The 26945-nt window shown below is 46.8% G+C and overlaps 1 protein-coding gene across 1 annotated transcript in view; it reads right to left on the reverse strand.

Moving 5' to 3' along the window:
• Positions 1-2451: 2451 nt before the first annotated feature.
• The window catches only part of LOC144134865 (uncharacterized), a 33464-nt gene continuing 8970 nt past the window's right edge, over positions 2452-26945 (reverse strand). Inside the window, exons 2-5 of the mRNA XM_077667674.1 lie at positions 26366-26514; positions 15281-15378; positions 7100-7189; positions 2452-2678 (exon numbers count right to left, since the gene is read on the reverse strand). Coding sequence (XP_077523800.1) covers positions 2527-2678; positions 7100-7189; positions 15281-15378; positions 26366-26514 — 489 coding nt within the window. The 3' untranslated portion in view covers positions 2452-2526. The remainder of the gene's footprint in view (positions 2679-7099; positions 7190-15280; positions 15379-26365; positions 26515-26945) is intronic.

The raw sequence follows: 26945 nt of genomic DNA on the forward strand, positions 1-26945 counted from the left end.
TTCCTTGGTTTTCTAAAACGTCATCTTCGTGATGCGCCCGTGGATGTTAAGTTATTAGCTTACGAATCACTTGTTAAATCAAAATTAGAAAATGCTTCACCCATTTGGCACCCACATCAAGCTTATCTGACCAGCGCATTAGAACTTTTGCAAAACCACGCCGTTAGATTTATTCATTGTTCATACCATTAGAGCACGAGTGTTACATATTTGAAATCGCTTTCAGGCACTCAGCCACTCGAGATGCAAAGCCGCACAGCCAGTCTTTCATTATTACAAAAGTTTTTTTACAGCCATCTACGAACTGCGCCCTACATGGTCCCTCCGGCATGCATATCTCACCGCACTCTCAATCAACTACAGATCAGCCGTCCACGTACACGCACCGTCACCTTCGGAGCTTCATTTTTTTCTCGCACCGCCGCGGACTGGAAATGCCTTCCCGCTGAGATTGTAGAGATAACCTGTCCCGCGAACTTCGCGCGTAGAGCCTACAGCTATTTGTCATCGTTATAAAGCATGATTACTTGCTGTCACATAAAACGTTGTACCCACACCTTATGTAATGCCCCTAAAAAGGGGTATTTAAGGAAATAAAATTGATTGAAAATTTATCCACTTTGTGAACATCTCTTAACGTCCTTTCATTGAAAAAATCTGAATCTGCAGAAAATGCTAACCATCCTCGTCCAACAGCATCTATAATGATGGGTGACCTGTAATTTCTGCTTGCTAAAAAATTTTGTCTTTATTACATCCTCAAGTGCTGTGCCTATAAAGAGAACATTGAATTACTGCAAAGAAACATACACAAATTACGAAAATGCTTAAGCGTTGTCTTCAGAGCAGACGCCTTCTCTGCCGTTTACTTCTTTTCATTCCTTCTCGTTCCCATTTCTAGCCAGTTATTAATTCGCAATCATATTATCGACTACGATGATCGGTTAAAATCACAAATACCAATCGATTGTCGATTACTAATCACCAATGTTAACCAGCATTAGCATTCCACCAATCATTCTATAGGTTACACGGCACTAGATACTACTCCTGTACATACACACATACACACAAATGCTTTCAGTAAATGAAAGCACCGTGACACCACGATTTCTTTTCCTGCATTTTTTTCACGCCTAATTGCCATATAAATATTTGGTTTTAGATTTTTTCATTTCTGTAAATTTAGTACACATCTCTAACAGACGACTGCGGTGCCCCTCATATTCTGGGTTGCTTCGGGACGTTAAGCGCTATAAGAAGCTATATAAGCGATCTTTGTCAAATAAACCCTGTTGCAAGTAGAGCGCTCGTTCTGATCCCTCAATACATCAGCGTTCGTCTTTTGCGCTTCTTTGCCTTTCCTGAATTTCGACGTTAAACCCCATAAATCAAACCAACCACACCCAAACAGCCGTTATTAACTCATACTAGTCACACATCCATCAGGCACCAGTGGGCCTGAGTTTGAACTCCCACTGTGTCTCTTTTATGTTTCTCTGTTCTCATTTCAGGGATTCTGTGATTTTTCCCGAGAAACGCCGAGCGAAGGGAGACGCCGGGTTTTAAGCTGAACGAGCTCCTTACACTATAGCGAAAAAATTTCTTAAATGAAGGGAAGATAATGCGCTAAAATAAACGTGTGTGGAAATATACGGTAGAGGTTATCGGAAAAAAAATGCAAGAATAAACCTAAACCTACGCAAAAATAAGAATGTTTTTCACAATAAAGTCAGGCTTTCACAACAAAAATAACTAAGGATAAAGCGTAAACAAGCGTAAGTGAGAAGGCGAGCGATAACTGCGGGAAGGCGGCTGCAATGAACAAAGGTTGGAGTGAACTAAAAATGCAAGAAGTTGTTTCTGCAAGAAAGCGCAGAACCAATCTTGTGGGCATTATCAATACCAGATGTGCGATAGTTCGGAGCGATAATGGTATGGCGGCGTGAAGAATGATGACGATAGATTTTATGGAACAAAGTATGACGGGGAAGGGCTCTTCATAGTGATTATGCTCGGTAAAGATAAACTCTTTTCTATTAAGGTAATTCTTATAGCGGGGTTGCAATTTGAGAGAATTAAACGGACATGGTAGTCATTAGCTAGTCTGAGTGAAAAAATGTAAGATGAATAGTGTGACTCCAATATAGAGGTAGCATACTTGAACAAAGTTTGAACAAGGGTACTAAAAAGCAGTAGGTTCGCTGGGCTGGAAGGTGCACAGTAGTTACAATGCAAACAATTGAATGCGCGATTAGCGCTGCTATTTATCTCCTGGCGTTCGCCTTCCAAGTTAGTGTCGAGATAATCAGCACGTCTAAGAATGAACATGGTGAATCAAAAGCAGTGTCGTTGAGTGGGTGCAAAAAGAGCTTGTAGACTATTGGGAAGTATTTATTTTTTTTATTGATTAGAATTCTGAAAATACTCAATGCAATAAATCCATCTGTATAGATGCTTGTTTGAAGGAATTTATTGTGCAGGTTTGTTGTGTTATGTTTTATGACACATAGGCAAATAAAACCTTCATGCGACATATTCTGATGTGGTGCAGCTCTTTTCGTAAATCTGCTCGGATATGCCCGACCCGTTGCAGGCTTTATTGAACTTTAGCTTGCATTTCTTCGGCATGGAAGTGTCCGCTGGTGGGTTGCTCACAAGAACCATGCAGGCGTATCCTGGAAAATTCCATGTCGTGTAAAACAGTCTAAACAATGAAGACTGGCTTTTAACGAAGAGTCAACAAAAGCATCAACTTGATTACGTCTACTGGGCGATGCGTACCCCTCCCACAAATCTCCAGTTAGCAATCACATGCATCAGTTACAGTCACCCAATCTCTCCAAATTTTCCTTCCCTTAGTTGCCGACATACGTTCAGGCAGAAAAAAGCCTGCTACGTTAACTATTTCTTGCAGACCACTGAGCTACAACAAGAACCATCATTTTTGTAACCTTTGCAGTCACCTGTGGCGGATTTACATTTCTTTCGCATTAACGGTCTTGTCTAAGGCGTCATTCACATGTTTTTACAACTCAGTCAATTATTCCGTATCCTTATCATTTTACGTAACAGTTCTTGTTTTCCTTTCAATAGACCGCTTTTTTTCACTGAGCTTCACATCGTTCATTTTCGTCAGCCTTCCAAGTTCTGACCAAATGTTTAGCACTTGCGCTTCTTTTTTTTTTTTAAATAATGCCGTATGCATGCCGCTCTTTACACGCCGTTTAGTTCAGGGATGTGTTTTAAATCTGTGTCTACTTCTTGCATGAAAACTTAATTGTTTCTTTAGAACCTATGTTTGATATTATTAACTGTCTTGCCCTATATACGCTCTTGATTCTGAATTTGCTTTTCTTTATATCAATTTTTTTTCACTGATCTGCCTTTAATGTTTAAGCCTTCGCTTAGGCGCTGAAAATGATCTCGCGTTTAGCATCCTCCAAGGTTATTTCGTGTGTTTGTTTAGAGTATTAAAAACTGCGCTAAGAGCCCCCACACAAACTAAAGTCAGGGTACATGAGGTCCAAACTTGGGTATGTAAAAGGGCATTGTCGCATTGATATGGCAGACTGTTAAGGCACCAACCAATAATATTTTTTAATCCCTGATTGCTACCCTCAAGATGCGTATGCCGAATAGTACACAATAGGAACGAACACTCTGCTGTGACCGGGCACCACTGCACACTCCGTAATTTCGGAGGGGGAGGAGCGACAAACTTCTCCACCCTGCGTGCGAAAGATGAGGTTCGGCTGCTGACCGGCGATAGGGACCACGCCTTATTAGCCGTTAACCGAAGGCATGAGGCGTAGACAAGTTCTGTAATGAACCTCTTTACTTGGGTAAAGAACAATCGCAGCATATTACAAAAATAAGCCCAATAAAGCAACACCGTACATGGACGCGACGCAAATCCCAAGCACAAAATGAAGACGTGAACACAACAATTAACACAAGGAAGAAAACAACAGGGCAATTAGCATGCAACAAGGCTATGAGAAGGAAATACAATACGCAAGATTAGGACGAGAAAAAGAAGAAACAAGACAAAAAGAAAAAAGTTCAAGTGAGTGGGAGAAACGATGGCTTAGCTGCGGAGTGGCAAGGCCCGGTCGCAGGGAGCGTCGGGCTGCGGTTTCTCGTCGCGGGGCTGATAAGGGCTTGCGGATACGGGCGAACTTGGGCCTCGCGTCATCGGGGTCGCCGTCGCCGCCCTCTACGCGGCAGGCACCCGCCTAGGCTCGCTTGCTGACTGCTTCCCTGGCTGACCTTACTCACGACCACACGCACCGAAATCTCTAGACTAACTCCCCAGTTCCCGGCGTTCCCGCCGCCGCGTTCTCATGGGAAAGAAAAAAGAACAAGACAAAAAAAAAGCCACATCAGACGCCGTGTACAGAGGAATGCAGATCTTGAAAGAGAAATAAAAACACACGAAGGAATGTTGAAAGAACCCGGCATAAAGCCTAATCCCACGAGGAGTGTCTGCGAAGTTTCCGAAGGGTGCGGCACATTCAACCCGCTCCTGTTGTTTGCACAACTCGCAAGCCTTCTATGCCTTAACGGCGAGAATGCTAGGAGGTGGTGGAGTGGCTTTGAGTGACTCCTCCAGCGTCGCGATGAGGCAACCGTTCCCGCGCGGGAGAGGGGGGGGGGGGCGCTAAGTCGACGCCACAAATATAAAAGAAGGAGAAGACAGACACAAATTTTGTGACACTTGGCAGTCTTGAATTGTTTTGCGAAATCGATGCCACAAAGGTGATGGCAAAATGCCATTTTTGAAGCGCCACATATCCACAGCAAACGCATATCGTACATAGAAAATTGCACGCTGGCACTTATCGCTCTTTCTGTGTACTATATATTTTCAATTTTGCCCCAATTTGTGCTACCTCCATTTCATATGTGAATCTCTGACGAACTTTTTTCCCGCCATACTGCTCTGCTACAACTTCTTCCGGACCCACCTTCGCTTATTGCTTTTCTTAATTTAGCAGATAAATGCTGATACAACTCTGTCGACTGAGTTCCACAGCTGAAGTGCGAAACACGCCTGGAAGTTATACTAATTTATTAGCATTAGTGTTGCCGCACATAAAAAATTCAATTTGCATAGTAGTTGCGCGTTTGAAGGTGTTCATTCGCCACATTACGCGCATCTGCATTCTAGGAGGCAGCACTCTGGCGCCAAACGTCGTCAGCTAGCATGGCGTTGTTCACTACCGCCACACATTATTGCTGTTACTTGGCCAAAAAGGTTTCCTGACAGCAAGTATAGACACTCAAAGCTTGCCATAAACACCAGAGAAAAGTATAATGTTCTGATCCCTTCGAGCTTATGGAGGTTTCATCTCTCTTGTTTATATTCAAATGATGTTACACCCCGCTCTCTCGCTTCAGCGAGAGCAACAACCCAGCGGCAACGTGGAAATTTGTCATTAGAAATCAATATTCCACATGCAGTTTCGAGTTGCAGTTCGACCATTTATTTTTTTTACACTCTGTATTGGTGATAGTATTTCCTTTCTTTACACCTTGAGCATGGCGCATGATGGCCTTAGATGCCTAGGCGCCAATAACGCCCGCCCCCACTTCCCCCCCCCCCCCCAAACACACAGCTGTTCCTTTCTCGCGCAGAGAGATAAGTAAGCCAAGACTAATAAAAGCGTTCTCTGTAATATTTATTGCTGTGTCTAATGTTCACGAGGAGGGAAATTGTTGATAAACTATGACTTTTGGCCACACCGGTATATCATTCAATTTAGCCTTAAACAATGATTCGCTCGTAGGATAAAGAGCGAAACGAAGGTGCTGGAATAAATGCGAAGAGACGATGGCCGTGTTTCAAATAAATTAACCCCCTAATGTCCACTCACATGTTTTAAAGCCTGAAACCTAATGACTCTGAATAGACAGCCAATACACCATAATTTTCAAAGATAATGGCCAAAAATGCACATTTGTGTCCACAGATTCTGAGGAACTGTGATCAAGGATATGAACAAATCAACGTTATTGCCTGCTGTACCCTTTCGCGCACCTGGAGAGGTGCTGCAAAGGATGCCGAAGGGCGCATGCCGTCGGCGTTTTGCAGAAAGATGCACTACACTCGGTGCCACTGCTAACAGGCAAATTAGAGTCATATTAAAGAAAGGCACGGCTGCGTTACGGCAAAAACCTCCCCGGTAGATAATAGTGAGCGGTTGGTGAATCCGCACTATGGTTAAAGAAAAAGCACAGCAAAAGTAGCCTGCTTTCTAGATGAACACTCGGTCACCGATTCCAACTGCCTTCGAAGCAAATGGGATGGATTCATGCGCCGCGTTCTAGAACGAACGTTTAAATTACAAAACCCATGACGGAAATGTGCGTCAGACGCTTTTTCTGCTGAACGGTAGATATTAAGTCATTGGCGTAGCCAGAAAAAAACCGACATCAGAGAAGCCAGCCATGGTACCAGAATAAAGCCTGTTGCGCTGCACGTACCTGTCGAGGTGTGCCAAAATTAACAGTTGTATTGTTTTTCGAACAACAATGGCACGAGTGTTTGTTATAAAGGATACGAAACGAAGCTGATATAACAAAAAGTAAAAGATTGGCTGAGAGGGACGGACTTCATATATTGCGATGTAATACCGCAAAACTATTGTTCGCTTCGCAAGAAATGCCATTTAAAAATTTAGTTCATGCGACCGCCGCGGGTTCGATCCCGGCCGCGGTGGTCGAATTTAAATGAAGGCGAAATTCTAGAGGCCCGTGTACTGTGCGATGTCAGTGCACGTTAAAGAACCCCAGGTGGTCGAAATTTCCTGAGCCCTTTACTACGGCGTCTCTCATAGCCTGAGTCGCTTTGGGACGCTAAACCCCCATAAACCATAAACCAACCAGTTCATGCGTCACAAAAGGTCAACAAATCATTGTCTTTTTCTTCCTATGACCCGCGGTCTACCTTTTTGGTGATTTGCGCAACTTTCGTGAATTAAACTTTGCGGCAATCACGGAAAATAAAGAAGAAATATATAAGTTCTCTATAAGAATACAATTTTGGGAACATTCCTAAAACGGCAGGTGTTTAGGAAAGAAAAATAATACTCACCATTCATAAGTATGAAGTCGACCACACGAAGAATTAGGCAAGAATTATAATTTGAATAAACGAGCTTGTAATCTCTGGGGTGCCATTTTTCTGTTTGTGATGGAAGCGCCTTATTAAAATAAGATTTTACAAAACTTAAAATCACGGAAACAATTGCCGGAAAATAAAAATTGAGAATATTTTCGCAAGAATGTCGATTTTTAAAAAGCAAACTTTCGTGAGATTTATATACGGGTTCGTTAGCTTCTCAACAGACAACTCAAAGAATACACCACTAGTAGACACCGTCTGGAACAGGCGTGTCTGATACTGTCTCGTGGTCTATTCTTTGCCATAGGCGAGCCCAGCGAGGGGGGGGGGGGGGTGGCAAGCGGGACATTGCCCCTAACAGACACGTCGATGGCGGCGAAAATTTTAAACCATATTGCTCCCTCTTACCGAGAACACATAAGGGGGCGCTACCAAAAATTTTGCGACCCTCCTTCCCCATACTCCTCCGAACAGAGAGACGTGTGCGTGGTTACGCTTTATGTTGTCTCTTCCGAGGTTAGCGCGCAGATATGTCTTCATGAACGATCAACTGTCCACATTTAAAGCATTGTTCTGACGAGATTAGGTCTTCATATTTGTTGCAATATCCTAAATCTGGTGGTCGAGATTAATCTAATTCTTACTCTCTTTCTGGACCCAGAATGAAAAGAAAAAGCCAGGCGGATTGGTAAGATGGAAAGAAAGCTTTCTTTCGTCACAGTTCAGGGTAGTACAGTAAATCGTTGTTACTGCATCCCTACCACAAGATGAAAGCCACTTATGTGTTGGCATCTTGTAGAGGAGGGGGATTCATTGTTCATATAATAAAACAAGGTTAAACTGCAATACATGCTCCTCTCACAATGCCACCAAAGCATTATAAATAGATTATATGCATAACAACTTAAAATTTTAGGAACTCTCTAGCGCACCTTAAAGAAATGTTTATAGGCAGTAATATTTTTGTGTTCGCTAGCTGCAGACTTCGCTCAAACTATCGCGCATAAATCGCGTAATGTCAATCATGGTAGCTTTGAGCAACTGTGTTTTATCACGAACCAAAATCCAAAATTTTAGTTATCAGATGTAACTCACCCACCAGTATCAAAATATGTAATTTTCAAGTAATACATTTTTCATTCCTTAAAAAATTATCCGCTTCTGTGCAACGTGCCAGCATCTCCGGAATTAATGACAGAAAAGAAAAATTTGTATTAAGCCTTTCATTGTAGCAAAAGGCGCATTGTGGCGCAGGTATAACATGCGTGAGGATGTATGATGTATCCTAATACGACGACCATTTTGGCTCATGTGAAGAAGAACCACCGTGAGCCAACATAGACGTTCTCGGCTTCAGGAAAGATTGCCAAAACTTATAGGACATTTTTTTTCTTGTTTTAGAATGATTTTATGGTAAAAGTACTGAAAAATAAATCATGCACTTAAGCTCCACCTAAAGTGTTTGACAATTTAGCTAATGGTTTAATTTACATATATGCAGAATTGTTAATTCTCTACTTGATATTCATAGAACCCTGGGAGTCCTCATGCTAATCCTTCTGCAGTGGTGCAGCGGTTAAGCGATACGCCAGCCCCCTGCGATGGCAGGTACTGCCACCGGTGTCACTTGTTTAATACAGGTTGCTCTTCTCAGCAACGTTTCGCGAAGAATAATTTAACTGCCACCTACCTCGGTGGTTGTTTTTCACAATGCGGTGGGCAGACTGTCATGGTGCCACAAGGTCACGTGCCCTAGCCAGGCCACCTACATCCTAGTTTGTTTCTGTGGCGATTTTTTTTTAATATTTCGCTCACAATCAATGACGCCGGCAACGCCGGATTTTCTGCGACACGAGCTCCCTAAAGTTATCACATTATAAATGTACTTTTCGCGGAACATTCTGAAAATTGTTTTGGACATCGTCATCATGTCTTCACCGGAACGTTTGAATGTTGGAATTTGCTGTTGCAGCAAATCTCATTCTTGCACTGTCACTTCGATTGTCAAATATATAACTTTAGTCCTGCAGAGAGTAAATGGAAATGTGGCTTCTAACACAAATGGAATGCTTTTATGTAAACGCTTCGAAGAAAAACGCTTTCCAGAAGACGTTGCCACCAGCTAACTTTGGGGATGCTTTATAGCCTAGAAATAAGGTTCTTTATCTGAAAAACCAGTGAGATCAACGGTCACAGTAGATACAACTATAGTATTTCATATTATAGGCATGTCGGTTATTTTCAAGAGAAATAGCAAGCTTAAAAATACGTGGTGTGTAATGAAGAAGAAGAAAGGGAATTTTAATGAAAGAAAGGCGGAGAGGTCGGCCGGTGGTAACAGGGCCCTGGCCTGCTACTCCACACAGGGGAAAGGGAAGAGGAGGAAAAGGAAAGTGTGAATGAAGGCTGATGATGGCATAATACAATGAGTTTCACGGGTGATGTCTATGCACACGCACACACACACACACAACACTGGCTGGCGCTCGCATCGCGGTTACTGGACACACATAAAACTCAAAACTGGTGTCTGCAACACAACACCGACACATGTCATTAACCATGTAGGTTGTGCACAGGCGGTCACAAACGAGTATCCAGGCCTGTTTCACACAAAAAGTTGAGCAGGGCTTTTGTCACACGCCACCAATCAGAACGTCTCGTCCTTGCGCCCAGAAGAGTTTCCTCAGAGAGAGGGCGAGAGTCCAGGTTTTTCACGGTCGCCTCCAATGTTGTTCTTTCAGAAGTATACTTCGGGCACGCGCAAAGAAGGTGTCCAATAGTCTCTGGTGTGTTGCACTGTGCGCAATTTGGGTTACTTTCGATGCCGATCTTGTGAAGATAGTGTTTGGTGTAGGCAACGCCAAGCCGTAGCCGGTGGAGTAAAGTCCCATGACGTCGCACCACCACAGATGGGAAATGTAATCGTGAGCCAGCATCAAGCTTACACATGCGGTCCTGTTGATGACTCGGATCATGCCAGCGCGACTGCATTGCCGCCTGCATTAAATGCGCCAACAAGGCTCCAATGTCTGATCTTGAAAAGGCTATCTCAATGAAAGCACCATCACAATGTGCCATCCGAGCCTCGGCGTCAGCACGCTCGTTTCCCGCTATGCCGCAATGGCTCGGTATCCATTGAAACTTTATGTTATGGCCGCGGTGGAAAGCCTCGGCTAACAAAAGCACAATCTGTTGAACCAGCTGCTCGCATGCTCTTGGTTTTAGATAAGTTTGTATGACCTGTAATGCCGATCTCGAGTCGCAGAATATAGTCCATTGCTGCGCTGGCTGGTGACCAATATAAAGGACGGCTTCTCGTATGGCTGCCAATTCGGTTGCCGTAGAGGACGTTTTGTGCATGAGCCTGAAACGGTGACATGAGGCATTTCCTGGCACTATCACCGCTGCAGCTGAAGAAGTGGTCTTAACGGATCCGTCCACGAAAACATGCTGGGTGTTAGTATACATAGATGTAATGTATGACAGCGCCAGCTGTTTCAGTCCGACTGTTGGAATGTGCGTTTTCTTTGTTATCCCTGGGATTGTTGTCCGTATAGATGGTTTTGGTACTGCTCAAAGTGGCACCTCCGCAATCTGGTGTGGCGCGTAGTTCGAAGGCAGCGCATTGCGCTGCATCCAAAGGGCTCTGGAAAAGGCTGCATCTGGACGCACCGCACTAATGTTAGTCAGGGGGTGATGACGATGCCTGGTCAGATGCCGCAAATGCACACGAAGTGGCTCCTGTTGAAAATAAATTCGTGCTGGGCAGGCGCGGGCCTCATAAAATGTGCCCCATGTAGAAGTTTTACATGGCAAACCCAAGCATACTCTTAAAGCACGAGCCTGCGCGCTTTCAAGCACACGCAGGCCTGATAGTCTGACCCCCGAGAGAACGGGTGCACTGTATCTGAGAAGGCCGACTACCAGCGCCTGGTACACGTGTAGTAAAGATCGCTCAGAGGGACCCCAACATTTTCCTGCCATACACCGCACAATGCTTGCAAAGCTGTCGAGCTTTTTCTTGAGCACAGAAATGTGCTTCGTCCAGGACAGGTCACGGTCTATCGTAACACCTAAGAATTTGTGATGTGTTACGTATGGAACAATTTGCACATCGATTGTGACCGGATACCACGCCATTATCTTGCGTGTGAAAGCCAATGTTACGCTTTTAGTTGGCGAGAGTTCAAGCCCCTGACGGCGCAAGTACGCAGACGTAATGGATACCGAACGCTGCAATCTTGCTTGCACTTGGGGACGCGTGACACTTGATGTCCAGATGCAAATATCGTCTGTGTAGGCGGATATTGAAACCGTCTTCGGTAGTTGTTTGAAAAGGCCAATGAGCACGAGATTGAACAACGTTGGACTGAGCACTCCTCCCTGAGGAACACCACAAGCAACATGATGATCTGCTGTGTCACCTTCAAGAGTCTCCATGTAGACTGTCCGGTTTGTCAAATAGCTTGCAATCCAATTGTGTAGACGTCCGCCTATACCACATTCTTCGAGTGCATTTAGTACTGCATCATGCTGAACATTATCGAATGCGCCCTTTATGTCGAGGAAAAGAGCAGCAGTCAACCTGTGACGGCGTTTCTCATGTTCTACCGTTGACACGAGATCAATTACACTGTCGATGGCAGACCGGCCTTTGCGGAAACCCGTCATTGTGGAAGGGTATAGCCCATGTTTTTCAAGGAACCATTCTAGACGGGTTAGCACCATACGCTCCATCGTCTTGCCAATACAACTTGCCAGAGCTACTGGTCTGTAGGATGTTAATGTGAGTGGCGATTTCCCTGGTTTGAGCAAGGCCACAATGCGGCTTCTTTTCCACTGCTGTGGTACAGTGGCAGAGGCCCAAGAGTGGTTGAACAATGTTAAGAGGGCTTCCATTACCTGTGGGCCTAGATGACGAAGCGCATTGTATGTTATTCCATCAGGTCCTGGGGATGAAGGATGCGTGCAAGCAGAAAGAGCTGCTTTCAGTTCTTGAATTGTGAAGGGGATGTCCAGTCGATCGTCCATCGTGGGGGGAGCACATCGATGCTGCCGAGGTAAAGAAGCGCTTCCGGCAATTCTCGAGCAGAAATCCTCCGCCACCTCTAGTTCTTGCCGTCTATCATGAAGTGCCAATGCACGGAAAGGGTGTTTCTGCTGGGGAAATGTCGGCAGTGCTCGAACAACGTGCCAGATTGTGGAGAGTGGTTTGCGGGGATCCAATCTGCTGCAAAATGACCGCCACCGTTGTTTGCCTAGGTTCTCCAAATAGCGCTGTATTTGCTTCTGGGCACGTCGAGAGGCCCGGAGATCCGAGACATCCGTTGTCCTCCGGTATTTTCTTTCTGCGCGCCGACGAATCGCCCGAAGCTGCGCGTAGATCACATCCACTGGTGCTGTGGAATTTGGCGCTGAGATATTGCGTGTTGCATCGTGCATGGCCGAAATAATACGCTGTTCCACATCTGTTGGATCAGCGAGTTTCCCACAGGTTTTTTCTAGAACAATGCGGAAAGCACTCCAGTCGGTGCAACGTATTTTGGCATTTGGAAGACGGTGAAACCACCGTAGCTGCACATACGTCGGTATGTGGTCACTTCCATAACTTTCAATATCAGCACACCACGTTGCGAACGATGACAGGCGCCTGGATACAAATGCAAGGTCCAGGCAGCTGCTGTAGGTAGTCCCGCGTAGAAATGTCGGCGTGCCATCATTGAGCAAAACGAGACCTGCATTGTTCATGAACGTGGTGATATCCCGTCCTCGAACGTTCGTAACGGCGCTTCCCCAGCCGTGGTGATGCGCATTGAAATCTCCTACTATTATATGGGGTTCCGAAACGCTGTCAAGTAGCGATTGTAGTCGTAGGGCATCAAATCGACCCCTTGGTGGTATGTAGCCACCTATAATAGAGATTGTGCGCCCATTCAAAGTCACAGTGATTGCTACATACTCGTTGCTACTGCCCCCAGGAATTTGATGCCGAACGTAAGTGAGGTCACGACGGACGCATAGTAGTACCCTGCTCAAATGCCCAGCCGCTTCAGAGAGGAAACTTTCATAACCGGACAGTCGAAAAGAAGATGTGATATTAGGCTCACATATTACAAGCACCGGAAATCGGTATTTGAAGATCCTCTGCCTGAGATCTGCTAGTCGGCCTCGCAGACCTCGAGCATTCCATTGTAATACTGCCGATCGAGAGATTCTCTCCTGCAGTGAGGGTGCTGACGACGGTAGAGCCATAATTTTGACTGATATTAAAGGGTGGCAAGCACCGGTTCAATAGCGTCTAAAATTTGGACAGCAGCCTTAGCAATTGGCGTGTCCACTCCAGCAATTATCAGCCGTAAGGTGCCTATCAGCTGTTTCAGCATCGCCCTTATGTGATCATCTGTTGTCGACACAGCCGGCGGACGCACAGGCGGACGTGTCACAGAGCTTACAGTACGCGATGGTAGAAGTGGCCACTCTGCGGGGTCCTCCTGGGGGGTTGTCAGTCTTGGCTCTTGCGGAGCTGGAGGCAGTGGCTTTTGCGCGGCAGAGCGGTCGCGGTCCTCCTGATGTGTTGACACGTCATTTACTGAGCTCAATTTCTTCTGCCGACTTCGTATCCTCCTCCTGGAGCGACGTACTGCGATTGCTGCTTCTCGGTGAGTAGAATGGTCTCTCACCATTTTCTTCAAGATCTTCATCTCTGTTTTCACCTTCGGACATTCCCTAGATGTTGCCTCATGAGGACCTTTGCAGTTGGCACAAACTGGAGACTCAATCGTACATGTAGGTCCATCGTGCACGCCACCACAGCGCGGACATGTTTTCGTGCTCGTACACGCAGCACTTACATGTCCAATCTTCTGGCATTTGCGGCACTGCACCGGTCGGGGCACATAAGGACGCACTGGGTGCCTCACAAAACCCACTTTCACATGCGATGGTAAAGTAGTACCCTCAAACACTAGTTTGACACACCGTGATTTGCCGAAACGATGGATGTCAGTTATGCGAACAGAACTTGATAGCAGTTGCACCAAGTCCATATCCTTGATCTGTATGTCCACGTCAGAAATCACACCAGCAGTAGTGTTAAGTCCATGAGCGAAGAACGAGCGGACTCGTATGTTGCCAAGGACAGACACGGTCTTCAACTTATCCAGGGTTGCCCGGCTAGAGACATCAACAGAGAGGATATTCCTTCTTGCGTTAATACGCACTTCTTTGACTTGGCCCGGAACCAGTCGTTCAAGAAGAAGAGTCAAAGTCTGCCTGTTGATGGAGTTGAGATTCTCTTCCTCAACAGGCATGTATGAAATTGTGTAAGTGAGAGATTGCTCACTTACATTGGCCTCGTTGGTTGTTTTCTTGCTCACACTGGATTGGTGAGGCATCTTCGCTGGCACAATGGACTTGTTAGCCCGCTTCGTACACACACTGGGCCCACACTCAGTCGGGGTTTTGGAAAGCTTCCTCTTCAGGCGCCGACTCACAATCTCGGTGTAGCCTTCCATGTCATCCGAGTCAGAGAAACTGGACGATCCCGGGAGCTCTGAGGGGAGATCCATACTGCATCCAGGCTGATCTGTGCAGTTCACACTGCTAGCCACAGAAGGCAGCAGAGGCGGCGGGTCATCCGCCATCGCCTGGGACGGCGAGGTTGCCTTGAAGGCTAGAGAAGCACAAAGTATTTCAAAAAAACAGGAGCTCGATCAAGAGATGCTGCCGTTCGCAGCGCTCTTCTTCTTCCTTTTGACGTGCCTACTAGCCTTATAAAAGCTAATGTCAGTGTTATCAGTGAAGTAGCCTGGCTTTAAATTTTTTCTTTCCTATTTGCTGGAGGCATTGGGAGTTTTGTACTGGATTTACACAAACCTGTTTATTCATCATTTACTTAATAACTTATTGTTTTTGCAGCACGACACAACTCTATTTAAATCAAGCCCCGAGTACTAAACGCCTCGGAAAGCCTCGGATAAATGAGAAACAATTAGTAGTAGCGCTTTTAAGGCGAACGGTGATTCTTAAGCTTCCCTCGTAATGAAATTAGCGACACAAATATCACGCGAAAAACTGTGGCCAATTCTTCGGCACGCAAGCTCCTTGCCAGGAAAAACACAACCCGAGCAAGTGTAAATAAAATCTAACCTGATGTCTCGCTCACGTTGAGTGCATTGCTTATGTTGCGTACCACAATTCCGACCGGAGGCGTTTTATAGAATTTGCCATGATAGGGCATTTGACCTCTGTGAAAAGGAGAAAAACAGAGAACATAGTAAATTAACCGTTGTTGATAACAATCCATCTTCAGGAGTGAGTTCTTGTATTCTTGCTGCACAGTAAAATGCATCACAAAAAGCGAGAAGTACTTTTTGCACATTGCGCATGGAACCATGTGTTGAAAACACCGTACATGTTATAACGTTTGCTGGTATAGTTAAACAATCTCTGACAGACTACGCCTCTTGGTAATGCTACTTTTGAGTGTCTATACTGCGGTACTCGAATTGACATGACCGCATGCCGAACACGTACTGCTGAATTGAGGCGGCTCTGGGTTTCGACTTGCACAGCACGTACAGCGCTCAGCGGCCGGTGAGCATCGCGTCGGGTGAACGGCAAGCGCGCTTCCGAGCACGCCACTCTGGCGCGATCTCTCTGAAGCGCTGCTTAACTTATCAGCGACGTCATGGGCGAGCAAACTAGTTTTCTCTACTCTTCATAAGAGCGTACTACTCTTCTGTACGGTTCACACCGTTTTTGTTGTTGTTTTCCTATAAAAAGACTCTTCACACTGCCGCCGCTAACTCCTTCTTCATTTTCCTCCTCGCACTCTCTTCGCTTTCGCTGTCTTTCCTCCTCTGCAGCGCCCCGTGCTTCGTTACGCCTAGGCCAGGACAAGGCACTCATAGCAGGAACAGGCGTCTAAGAGATGCTCTCTAAAACGCTAGGCTGAAGCCTGCGCTTGTGGAAACAAGTTTTAGGGTAACGTTACTGTAAGACTGGCCTTCGGCTTTGGAATCATTCAGAAGGTGGCGCTTAACGAAGAAGACGGCGAGAAACGCCGAACACTCCGAAGCTCGAGCGCCGAACGCTCCGTCCTTCGTGCGTGCTCTGGACTGACCGCTGCCTCTGGTCTGTGTCTGGACTGTACAGCTGGTTGTTCGCGACGCTGTGCTTTACAAGACGTTGCTTATTACAAGTGATGGAGGTGCCAACGATCCCCTCGCCCTGGAGCTTCGCACCCGCGCATTGCCTACCGCCTCTGCAATGCCTGAGACCGTCACCGAAACCGCTTCACTGCTTCCGTCAGCTGTCTTCTGTTCCGGCGCCGCGCGGCAGCGTAATCCGACCATCTTCAGCGGCACAGATGACACGGACGTGGTGGATTGGTTGGCCTCCTATGCACGCGTAAGCGCATACAATAAGTGGGACGATAGCGTCAAGCTCAACAACGTTATCTTTTATCTGAGCGACGTAGCCAATCTCTGGTTTTGAAACCACGAAGCTGACTACTCAAGCAGGGCAGCTCTAAAAACCAGTCTGAGAGAAGTCTTTGGCCGTACCGCAAAGCGAAAGCTTCGCGCCGAGCATTGCTTGCGAATTCGGGCCCAGCAAACCGGTGAGAACTTCACCAGTTATATAGAAGTCGTCGACCTCTGCAAGCGTGTCAACCCTTCTATGAACGAGGCCGACAAGATCTGACATAATATGAAAGGCATCGAGGATGACGCCTTCCAGATGCTCGTCGCCGAAGATCCCCAGACTATCTCCGGTGTCATCGGGTACTGCCAAAGCTTCGATGAGCTGCGCAAACAGCGCCTTTCTACCCGGCGTGCAGGCTTTCAAGAGGCCACAATTTCCAGCTTGGCTCTCCCAGGGGACGGTGCTCTGGACCAACAGGCGCTCCTCCAGTGCACCCAGCAGATTGTACATGATGAAGTCGCACGCCAGCTATCTTTGCCTACCTGCCCGCCTACGCCTGCACCGTCGCTCACTCCCAACCTACAGCGTGTTATCGAGGAGCAGGTCGCTGAAGTCCTGCCACCTCCTCCTCAGCCACTCCTTATCGCGGCTCTTCTGACGTACGCTGATGTCGTGATACGGTCGCGGCCATCACCTGCTGCCCCTGTCTACAGGCCACCTACCCGGCAATTAGAACCCCAGCCACCTGCAACCCCACCTTACCGTCCGGTTGCCCGCCCCCCATCACAGCCGCAGCAACTCAACCCCCGGAGCCCACAAGACAACCGCCCTATTTGCTACGCCTGTGGCATCGCTCGCCACGTGGTTCGTTTGTGTCGCAGTTGTGACCACTGTTCCTACGAATATAGGCGTGAGCCGACGTACGACCTGCCGCCGTCGTCCTCGCCGGCGTCACAGGAGCCGCCTCCGGGTTCTTCTCCTAGTTACCATCCCCGCTCCCACCGCTCGCCGTCTCCTGGCCGCTGTTCCCGTTCTTCGATCATCCGCCGCCAACTCGCTGTCCACACGGGAAACTAGCGGCCAAAGTTCCGGAGGAAAGAAGTGCGTCACCAGCGACTCACTCAAGACTTCTTTCTTTGCCTGCCAATATTATTATCGTGCTCGTTGAGGGAGTCGCCGTCGAAGCATTTTTTGACGCTGGCGCAGTTGTTTCCGCTCTCAGTCACACCCTGTGTCGCAGACTCAAAAAAGTGACCACGCCCCTTCCTACTGTTTCTCTCCGCACCGCCAGCGGTCAGTAAATTCTACAGTTAGCCGCCTGCACCGTCCGCCTGCTCGCTCGACGTTCCCTACACAATCGAGTTCATCGTCCTCACCCGCTCCTCTCACGACGTTATCCTTGGTTGAGACTTCCTCTCCTCACATCACGCCGTTATTGACTGCGATCATGCCGTTAATGACACTCCCTTGGACGTACCCGGTGGTCCTGCCGCTACTGTGGTCGTCTCAGAGGACACAGACGTTCCGCCTTTCTCTTCAGTGCTGGTGCCTCTTTTTGTGCTGCTCCCTCAGATGCAACTGTCACTTATACCCCCTCTATACGATGCGCTGACGAGGTCTGTTTTGCTGCCTCATGCCGTGCTCACAATTGTTCGTGGCTCTAGCGCTATTTATGTGCGCAACCCATTCTCCTGCCCCCCCAATTTACTCTGTGGCCAATCGCTTAGTAGTGTTGAGTTTCACGATCCCGCCTCAGCATACCTCCTCGTCAATAGCACGACCGGCCTTCACATCAGCGCCATTACGCCTGTTCTCATCACCAATCAGTCTTCTGTCGATATTCTTCACCGTTCCCTCGACGCCGCCCTGACGTCTACCCACCGAGACCAGCTTGTCGCCGTTCTGCACCTTTTTCAACCTTCGTTTGACTACCAGCAACCTTCCTTGGGTCGCACCACCACTATTACCCACTGTATTGACACTATAACCCATGCCCCTTTGCGCCAACGTCCGTACCGCGTGTCATCCGCTGAGCGCCGCCTCATTGACGAGCAGGTGACCGACATGCTCAAGCGCCATGTGATACACCCGTCGCACAGCCCGTGGGCATCGCCAGTGATCCTGGTCAAGAGAAAAGACGGTTCCATCCGGTTCTGCGTGGATTACCGTCGTCTGAACAAGATTGCACGCAAGGACGTTTACCCTCAACCCCGTATCGAAAATGCTCTCGACTCCCTGCAGGGCGCTGAGTGCCTTTCTTCATTGAACTTGCGCTCCGATTACTGGTAGGTGCCGATGGCGGAGGCCGATCGCCCAAAAACTGCATTCGTCACACCCGACGGGCTCTAAGAATTTAATGCCATGCCCTTCGGCCTCTGCAATGCACCCGCCACATTCGAGTGCATGATGAACAACCTACTCCAAGGCTCAAATGGCACACATGCCTTTGTTACCTAGAAGACGTTGTGATCTTTTCCCCGGACTTTCCGTCTCACCTCCAGCGCCTTGAGAGTGTTCTTCGCTGCCTGGCCGACAATGGCCTCCAACTCAATATGAAAAAGTGGCGCTTCGGAGCTCGACAGCTCAGTATTCTCGGATATGTCGTGTCGAAGGACGGCGTACTCCCGGACCCGGCCAAGTGGCGAGCTGTGGCCGAATTTCCGAAGACCATTTCTCTAAAAGACCTCAGCAGATTCATCGGCCTCTGCTGCTACTTCCGCCGCTTTGTCCGCAATTTCGCCACTATCATCGACAACCTGTCCAAGCTCCTTTACAGCCACGACCTTTTGGCCTGATTGCCAGCCTGTAATGAAGCGTTTATGACACTCCGTCGCCTCCTGACCACTCCCGCAATTCTGCGCCACTTCGACCCTCGTTCTCTGACGGAACTGCACACCGACGCTAGCGGCGTCGGCATCGGTGCAGTACTCGCTCAGCACAAGCAAAGCATTGACGAATACGTTGTCGCTTACGCTGGCCGGACACTCACAAAAGCTGTAGCCAACTATTCTGTCACCGAGCAGGAGTGTTTAAGTATCCTTTGCGCGATCGTCAAAATTTGCACCTACCTGTACGGGCGCCCTTTTGACGTTGCCACTAATCACCACGCCCTCTGCTGGTTTTCCTCTTTGAAAGATCCCTCTGGTCGACTGGCGCGCTGGGCTCTGCAACTCCAAGAGTACGACATTCGCTTTATCTATCGTTCCGGCCGCATGCATGCCGATGCTGATGCCCTCTCACGTTCGCCTATACCATCTGACGCAGTGGCTTGTATATCCGCCCTGCTTTATTTGACGTGTGAGTCGCTGATATGGCTTCCGTGCAACGCAAAGGCCCAGTGATCACTTGCTTCTGAGATCTCTTACCTGGCCAATCGCCTCGACCTCCTTCCCATGCTCTCTGCCGTCATTCCCACCTTTTCGACATTCGAGACGAGCTTATTTACCGCCGCAACTACCGCCAGGATGGTCGCAAGTGGCTCCTCGTTACTCCGACACATCTGCGCTCCTTCAATTGTTCTTCCTACTATGATGATCCCCAGTGCGTCCATGGCGGATTCTTGAAGACCTTCACCCGTCTACGACAGCGGTACTACTGGCGTGGGATAACCCGGTATGTCAGCCAGTTCGTTCAGTCCTGCACCGCATGCCAGATACCAGAAACATCCACCTGGCGAACCTGCCGCTCCTATGCAGCAGCTGCCTTGCGCAGCACAGCCTTTGAGCGTGTTGGCATCGATTTCTACGGCTCTCTTCCTAGCACATCAACCGGCAACCGCTGGATCATCGTTGATATCGACCACTTTACACGCTACTCAGAAACGTCGCTTTACCATCCGCTACAGCCCACGACGTTGTATCCTTCATTCTCCTTCGCATCATGCTTTGCCATGGTGCGCGAAAATAGCTGCTCGGTGATAGAGGTCCGGCCTTTCTCTCAAAAGTTGTTCAAGCTCTCCTTCAGGAATGCAACATCGTTCACCGCATTAGCTCCGCCTGCCATCCCCAGACAAATAGCATAGTTTAGCGTTTTAACCGCACCCTCGGTGACATGCTGGCTGTGTATGTTGCCTCCGACCATTATAACTGGGACAGCATTCTTCCTTTTGTCACACACGCTTATTACTCTGCTGCTCAAGCCACCACCGGCTTCTCTTCGTACTTTCTCCAGTACTGCCGTGAGCCTTATTGCACAATGGACACCATTCTACCTTCCCGCACTGATGCTTCCGAATTTACAACGCTTTCTCAAACCGCAACTTATGCCGAAGAATGCTGACAGCTTGGCGGTCCTTCACTTTTCACGTCCAGCAGCAGCAGAAAAGCACCCGTGATCCCCATGCACTTCCTCCCGCTTACCCTCCTGACTCTTTGGTCTGGCTCTGGGTACCCTCCTCAAGTCCCGGCCTTTCCTCTAAACTTGTTACCAGGGACCCTACCGTATCTTCATCAGACATCCCCCGTCAATTACCCCATAGAACCCCTTACGCCATCCCCTGATCATCGTCGCCGAGGCCGCGCCATTGTCCGCACGACCCGCCTCAAACCACACTATGACCCCGCCCTCGTCACATCGCCCTAGGCCGCCAGGATGGCGCCCTTTCGCCCGGGGGGAATTGTAACACTGGCCTTCGGCTTTGGAACCTTCAGAGGCTGGCGGTTAATGAAGAAGTCGACGAGAAACGCCGAACGCTCCGAAGCTCGAGCGCCGAACGCTCCGTTCCTCGTGCATGCTGTGGACTGACCGCTGCCTCTGGCCTGTGCCTGGGCTGTACCGCTGTTTGTTTGCGACGTTATGCTTTGCAAGGCCTTCTTTATTACATTGCAGTTCCCATTAAGAAAATTGAGGCCAACATCATGCGCAAACGTGCAATAAAAACAGCCGCAAATGTTGTACAACTGCAGTATATTTCTGAAAGTACAAAGCAGAAAAATATTTCAGAAATAAGCGGGATTCGAGCGAGTTCCAATACTAGCAGAAATCTTTTTTCTTTGCTGTAGTGGACAACCTGGTCATTGCTGGATCGCCGTCCGATGTATGCTGACAGGCGACCTGTCGGGGTTCTTGATGTAAATCGACGCTCTTTTGAGCTTTTATTCTATTCTGTGCTTCGAATGGCTTCGAGTCAGGTATGGTGCGCAGGGCTGTGTAATTAAGCATGTAGAGTATAGAGTTTGTATATTTAGACATTGTCACCGCAGCCAAGTGTGTGTACACTGCATTTGACAGCGAGAAGGCGGCTTAGACGCCCATAGATGTACCTAAGGCCGACGGAGAGCGGTCTATTGCAGTAGATCGTCAAAGATCGAAACAGCTGGCACGCTCAGAGCACTGCTTATGTTGGAGGGCAGAATGGACTGAAAGAGGTGCATGAAATCACCGATATTGAAGAAAGCCACAAAGAACGGTGGCGAGCTGGGAAACGGCGGTGCACGTTAAAGCTGCAAAAACACCCAGAAATACTGTGGCGACTTGATAACAATGCCTACCTCGAATGAAAAAAGGGGGAGAAGACAGAGTCATTATCATTAGCGAGAGGCTGTGGGATAAACCAGTGTGCGGCCACCGCTTGATATGAGGCCCGGTTGATTGCGTTCAGGCTTTCCTTTTAGGCCTCCTTTAATGAAATCTGCTCTCGATAAAAATATTGCACAGAAACGTTTTCATATAAGAATTCTAGAGCCGTTAACATGCTCAGAAGCACATGTCTTGGATCATTTCTTATTCAAAAGCAGCCAGAGTAAATAAAGAAATAGGTTCAGCTGCTCGGAAAGTTTTTCTCTAGAACTTCTTATAAAGGCACCGATCTACGTGTGTTCATATAACTATGACAAAAGCAAGGCTTCTTACTTGCCATTGCTAACGGCTATAATTTTAAGGCAGCAAACCTACTCTACTTTTCCAAGTGCATATTTGCAGTATGTTTTCGAAGGGACGCGTAATATATCTGTATCGGTATCTCCTCACATTCTTGCACTTTCGTGACTGCAGTATGTTCTATATAAACAATTCCAATACACTTTCACAACAAGTAGGGCCACGACAGGCGCTTAAAGCATGACTTGTAGCGTAGTAGCACGACATGAAGCTTTCCAGGCCCAGTGCGACGCCTTTAGAATGAAAAAGGGCGGAGGACGCCAAGGGAGGTAGCGAATTTTTAATGGAAATTGTTTATGAACTCAGATTTTCATGTATTGTAATACTTCACTAGAAATGAACAATATATCCGCAGTTCTCTTCTTGGCAGGTTCAATTTTCTTGCTAATAAAGTTCTTGCGATCCTCAGCAGCGTTCCCCTTTGGTTTTTCATGGCAGTCTTAACTGCTTAATGGTAAGGATGGAAGAACATTAAAGGAAACATTTGGGTACGCATAAAAAGATTGGACTATTGCCTTTAATATTCATATAACAGTAGCTCACAACATTGCAATATTCAAAACTTTTGTCCACGATTATTGGCCATAATAAAACTAGCACTGCAATTCTCTACGAAATAAGCCGTCACTTCATTGATATCGGTAAGCGCTTAAAAGTTGCACCCACTACTCCTTTTGCTCATTTCATCTCTATTATTTTGAATGATCCGCGTATCACTTGATAGCCAATGTGCAGCCAGCAAATTTTTTGCATCCCTATGTGTACCTACGCGAATATAAACTCAGCATCAAGGAAAATCAAAGGCTGTTTTTGGACATATCGAACTTAGAATTAATAGGCAACGCGGCCTACAATACGAGGACAACAGACCGTTGGAAAGTGCCAAAATGCCGTACGAACTATGGGTTTCAGAGTCTTAGGAATAACCTGCCTAGATTACTAAATGAACATATTAAAGCGGGAACAGATATTTTAGGACTCAATTTCCGGAACCTGAAGGCGTTGTTTTATTAATTTGCATGTCCCTAATACACACCACACATTTCATAAACAAAACACCTTGTACAGATATTTAGCCACTGTTTCATTATGATTGCATGTCTTTATTTCCCGACCGTTCCATGAGCTTGTCGCCATACCTTTCATAAAAATGCCAAGTTATAATTTTGTTTGTCTCTGTATATTTCTGTATATTTTTTTTCTGTACATTTGTTTCTGGACTGTGTTGCTTCGTTGCCGTCAATGCCAGGGGGGACCAAGATTTTTTTTCAAGCCGTAAAGGAACGGCTTTTCTTCTTGGCCCCTTTCACAATGTGTACATCATGTTGTGAAGAACAAATAAAAAAATGAATGAATGAAATGAATGTACCTTATAAAAGACTTGGTACGGCTAAACCGCTCGAATATTCATGCTGTAACTTGACACGTGCTGTAGTATTTGCAGGTCCAATCTTTTTAATAAAATGCTTAAGTGGAATAACTGTTTGAATAATTAAAAAAATGGTGATCTTCATAGTCTGCAACTATGAAGAGCCAGACCAAAAGGGATGCATAGCAATGCTTCGGGTGGCGCAATCACGCTTAATCTGGGTAGACGATTGTTTAGCATGGGAGGAGAGGCAGTTTATTCAAATGAAGAAGCGAGATGAACCAGTATTATTGCTTCATGTGTTTCTTTTTTCTCTTCGCAGCTGCATACGATGCGGATTTCTAATAATTTTTGGTCCAATCAGCTAAGTACTCCACTGAAGCATGATATGAAAAAAAAAATGCCACTAAATACCACCACATGCGGCAAATATCAGCATCAATATGCCAGCGGGTTAGCCGGGAGGAGCCCTTAAAAAGTGAAAATGGAGATGCAATAATCATGAAAGTTAAATATATGGCCGATTGAACCTTTGCAGAGCTAGAAAAAAGTACCCAATGACTGAGAACAGTTTCGACTTTGTCCTAGACAAAAGATTACAGTACCAACTAGCAGGTTGAGAGGCAGGCCCTGTTTATCTCCACCAGCGCAGTAATAATGTTGTCTTGGCTAAGTAATAAACTTATGAGGGGCAAAAAGCAATGCGTCGCCCTGCCCTTCGTCGCCTATGTGACGTGTACAATGCACAGGGGAAATCGTTTAAGCCTTCTGAACAGCTAAAACTACCCCTTACGTGTATTACTGCTTCCACTGGCATTAAAAAATAATGAAAATTACGTTCATGCTGGAGCAAAAATGCCCCTTCTCAATTTTAATATTGTACCTTTCTAAGAGCGCATACGAAAGATGATTTCTGGAGGCAGGGCCTTAACTACAAGGAGCCAAAGGAAACCGTCGTCTACTGCTTACACAGAGGTATAAAATATTCACGAGAATATTTTTAAAAGTTGCGTTCAAATGTATGCATTATATATATAAACGGCGTGCTAATGTTTATGCCCAGCACATAATCTCACAAATGAGTCCATAATATGCAAGTATGTATTTTTTTCACTTCCTCTTCCTTACCTCAGGTTGCCGTCAGATGCCAGTCTCGCTTGAATACTACCACGCGTGACATGGACCTTGAGGAATTTCCATTTGGTAGCTAAATACGAAATGGCAGATGAAACAGGTGCCATTTGGTAGATAAAAGAGGTAAACGCTAGTGGCATGGCCAGCTGGTGACGGCGGCACGTCGTGCCGTCATAGAGGTGTGAGCGGCCCAAATAAACGACCTGGCAGACGTATATGAGGGCGCAGTGTGTGAGCTGGCTGTGATCGAAATATATTTCTGGCTTACTCAGATGTGTGAGTGAAGAGCAAAAGCGAAGGAGGTTCTTTCTCATTTGTCGATATGTCTTGTATTAAAGCGCTATGTCGAAACTCTTTGCTGAGCGATGATGGGCGACTATATGTCAATCTCTCTCCTCGATTTCCTGCTTTTGGCACAAGACATTTGTAGGGCCCTTTAAATAGGCGGTCATCAAATCTCCGCAGATTTTAGCACTACCTGGACAACTGACAATGCTTCATAATAGTTTTAGAGATTAAGAGGGGCTTGAAGCTGGCAGCTGCGAGTGTAATTCTTAAAAGCTTAATAGAGCTTCGCACACCAGTACCGTGAATCCGACAAAATTGCCTGTTAAATTGTGGTAAAACGCCTAAACAGCATTGTCGCCGCTCAGCTGTCTGTTGGGTCTGCTTAATGGTGATTCCAGTGATCGCACTTTCTTAATCAGGAGTAGTTCTTTCCTATTCTCGGAATCACGAACTTGCGAGTGGCGATCCTCCCGTCAGTGAAGCTTTCACTCCATTGTATTGCTGCTCATAAACTCGTAATCACATAGTTATTTGTTTCGTTCACGTTCGTGGCAACGTCGGCGGAGTTCGAACGCATACGGCTCGGGCAACCTGTATTCAGTGCCATGGGCATGATATGCAGAGATGCGGTACGCTTTCAGGGAATGGGCCACCCAGCGATACAGTCACGATGAAACGACGGCCCTTTCCGACACGTCGTAACGCCACCGTATACAAAACTCAACTTTCCCGGTTGACAACGCCTTCAATTTGATCACTCGCTAACATCTTGCTCTGCTGAAATGCTTCGCTGTAGTAGAATGGCTACTTCCTGAAACAATTCTTCTTAAGTTATTATCGGATACGTTGCCTTTACACCATTTATTTCCCCAGGAACCATGCACTGAATTTTCGTAAACGAACAACTCGCAGAAATTTGGTCATAATTCCAAAGCACCGTTTTGTTATCTTAAGCTAAAGTGTCTTTGGCATATGCATCTTCGGTGTAATGTGCCCAAGATGAAGGACAGCCAGGTTCTGTTAGCTTACATCCGCAACCTCCAGCTTTCCAGGGCTTTATGCAGTACTGAATGTCGCTAAATATTAAAATATAGAATTTAAAATGATATTGGTATCCCTTGGGTTATTTTCAGACTTACGTGGTGCCGTTCACCTTGTAGTAGCTTGTGTAATTCATGCCATTTTGATCAATATGTTGAATTTCAAAGTAAGTGCAACTTCTTCCGCCGGTCATATGTCTTCTAAAATTCTGGGTATGCAGCCAAAAAAGTTTCGATATGTTAAATGCCTGAAAGTAAGTTTGACACCTAGTGTTAATTTTATAGTCACTGCATGGCGCTCAGCGAATAGGCGCTCTTGACGTATTGGGTGTGGTCGCTTTGGTGCTCCCAATGATTTATTGACCCTTTAACTTCTTGAGCGTTATTGGCAATCCGACGCTCCCTTCGGCGCTAGCTTTCTCGCGATGAAAACTCATGAATGCCAAAAATATCTCCCCAAAACAAAAGTTGTGCGTTACCGACACTGACCACTATAAAGAGGCACAGAAACTGCTGTTCCTTTCTGTATCTATTATTTTAGGTCTATTTGCTTCTCAAAGGCGTTGTTTTTCCAAGACACACCATAATAAACCTAGCCACGACCAGTGCTGGCGTAAGGCCCCTCTCATATCTCTAATTATTCCTGGCGTGTGCTAGCTGAATCCGCTTTATCGCAGCA

Source organism: Amblyomma americanum, chromosome 5 (assembly GCF_052857255.1).
Source record: "Amblyomma americanum isolate KBUSLIRL-KWMA chromosome 5, ASM5285725v1, whole genome shotgun sequence".
Taxonomy (NCBI): domain Eukaryota; kingdom Metazoa; phylum Arthropoda; class Arachnida; order Ixodida; family Ixodidae; genus Amblyomma; species Amblyomma americanum.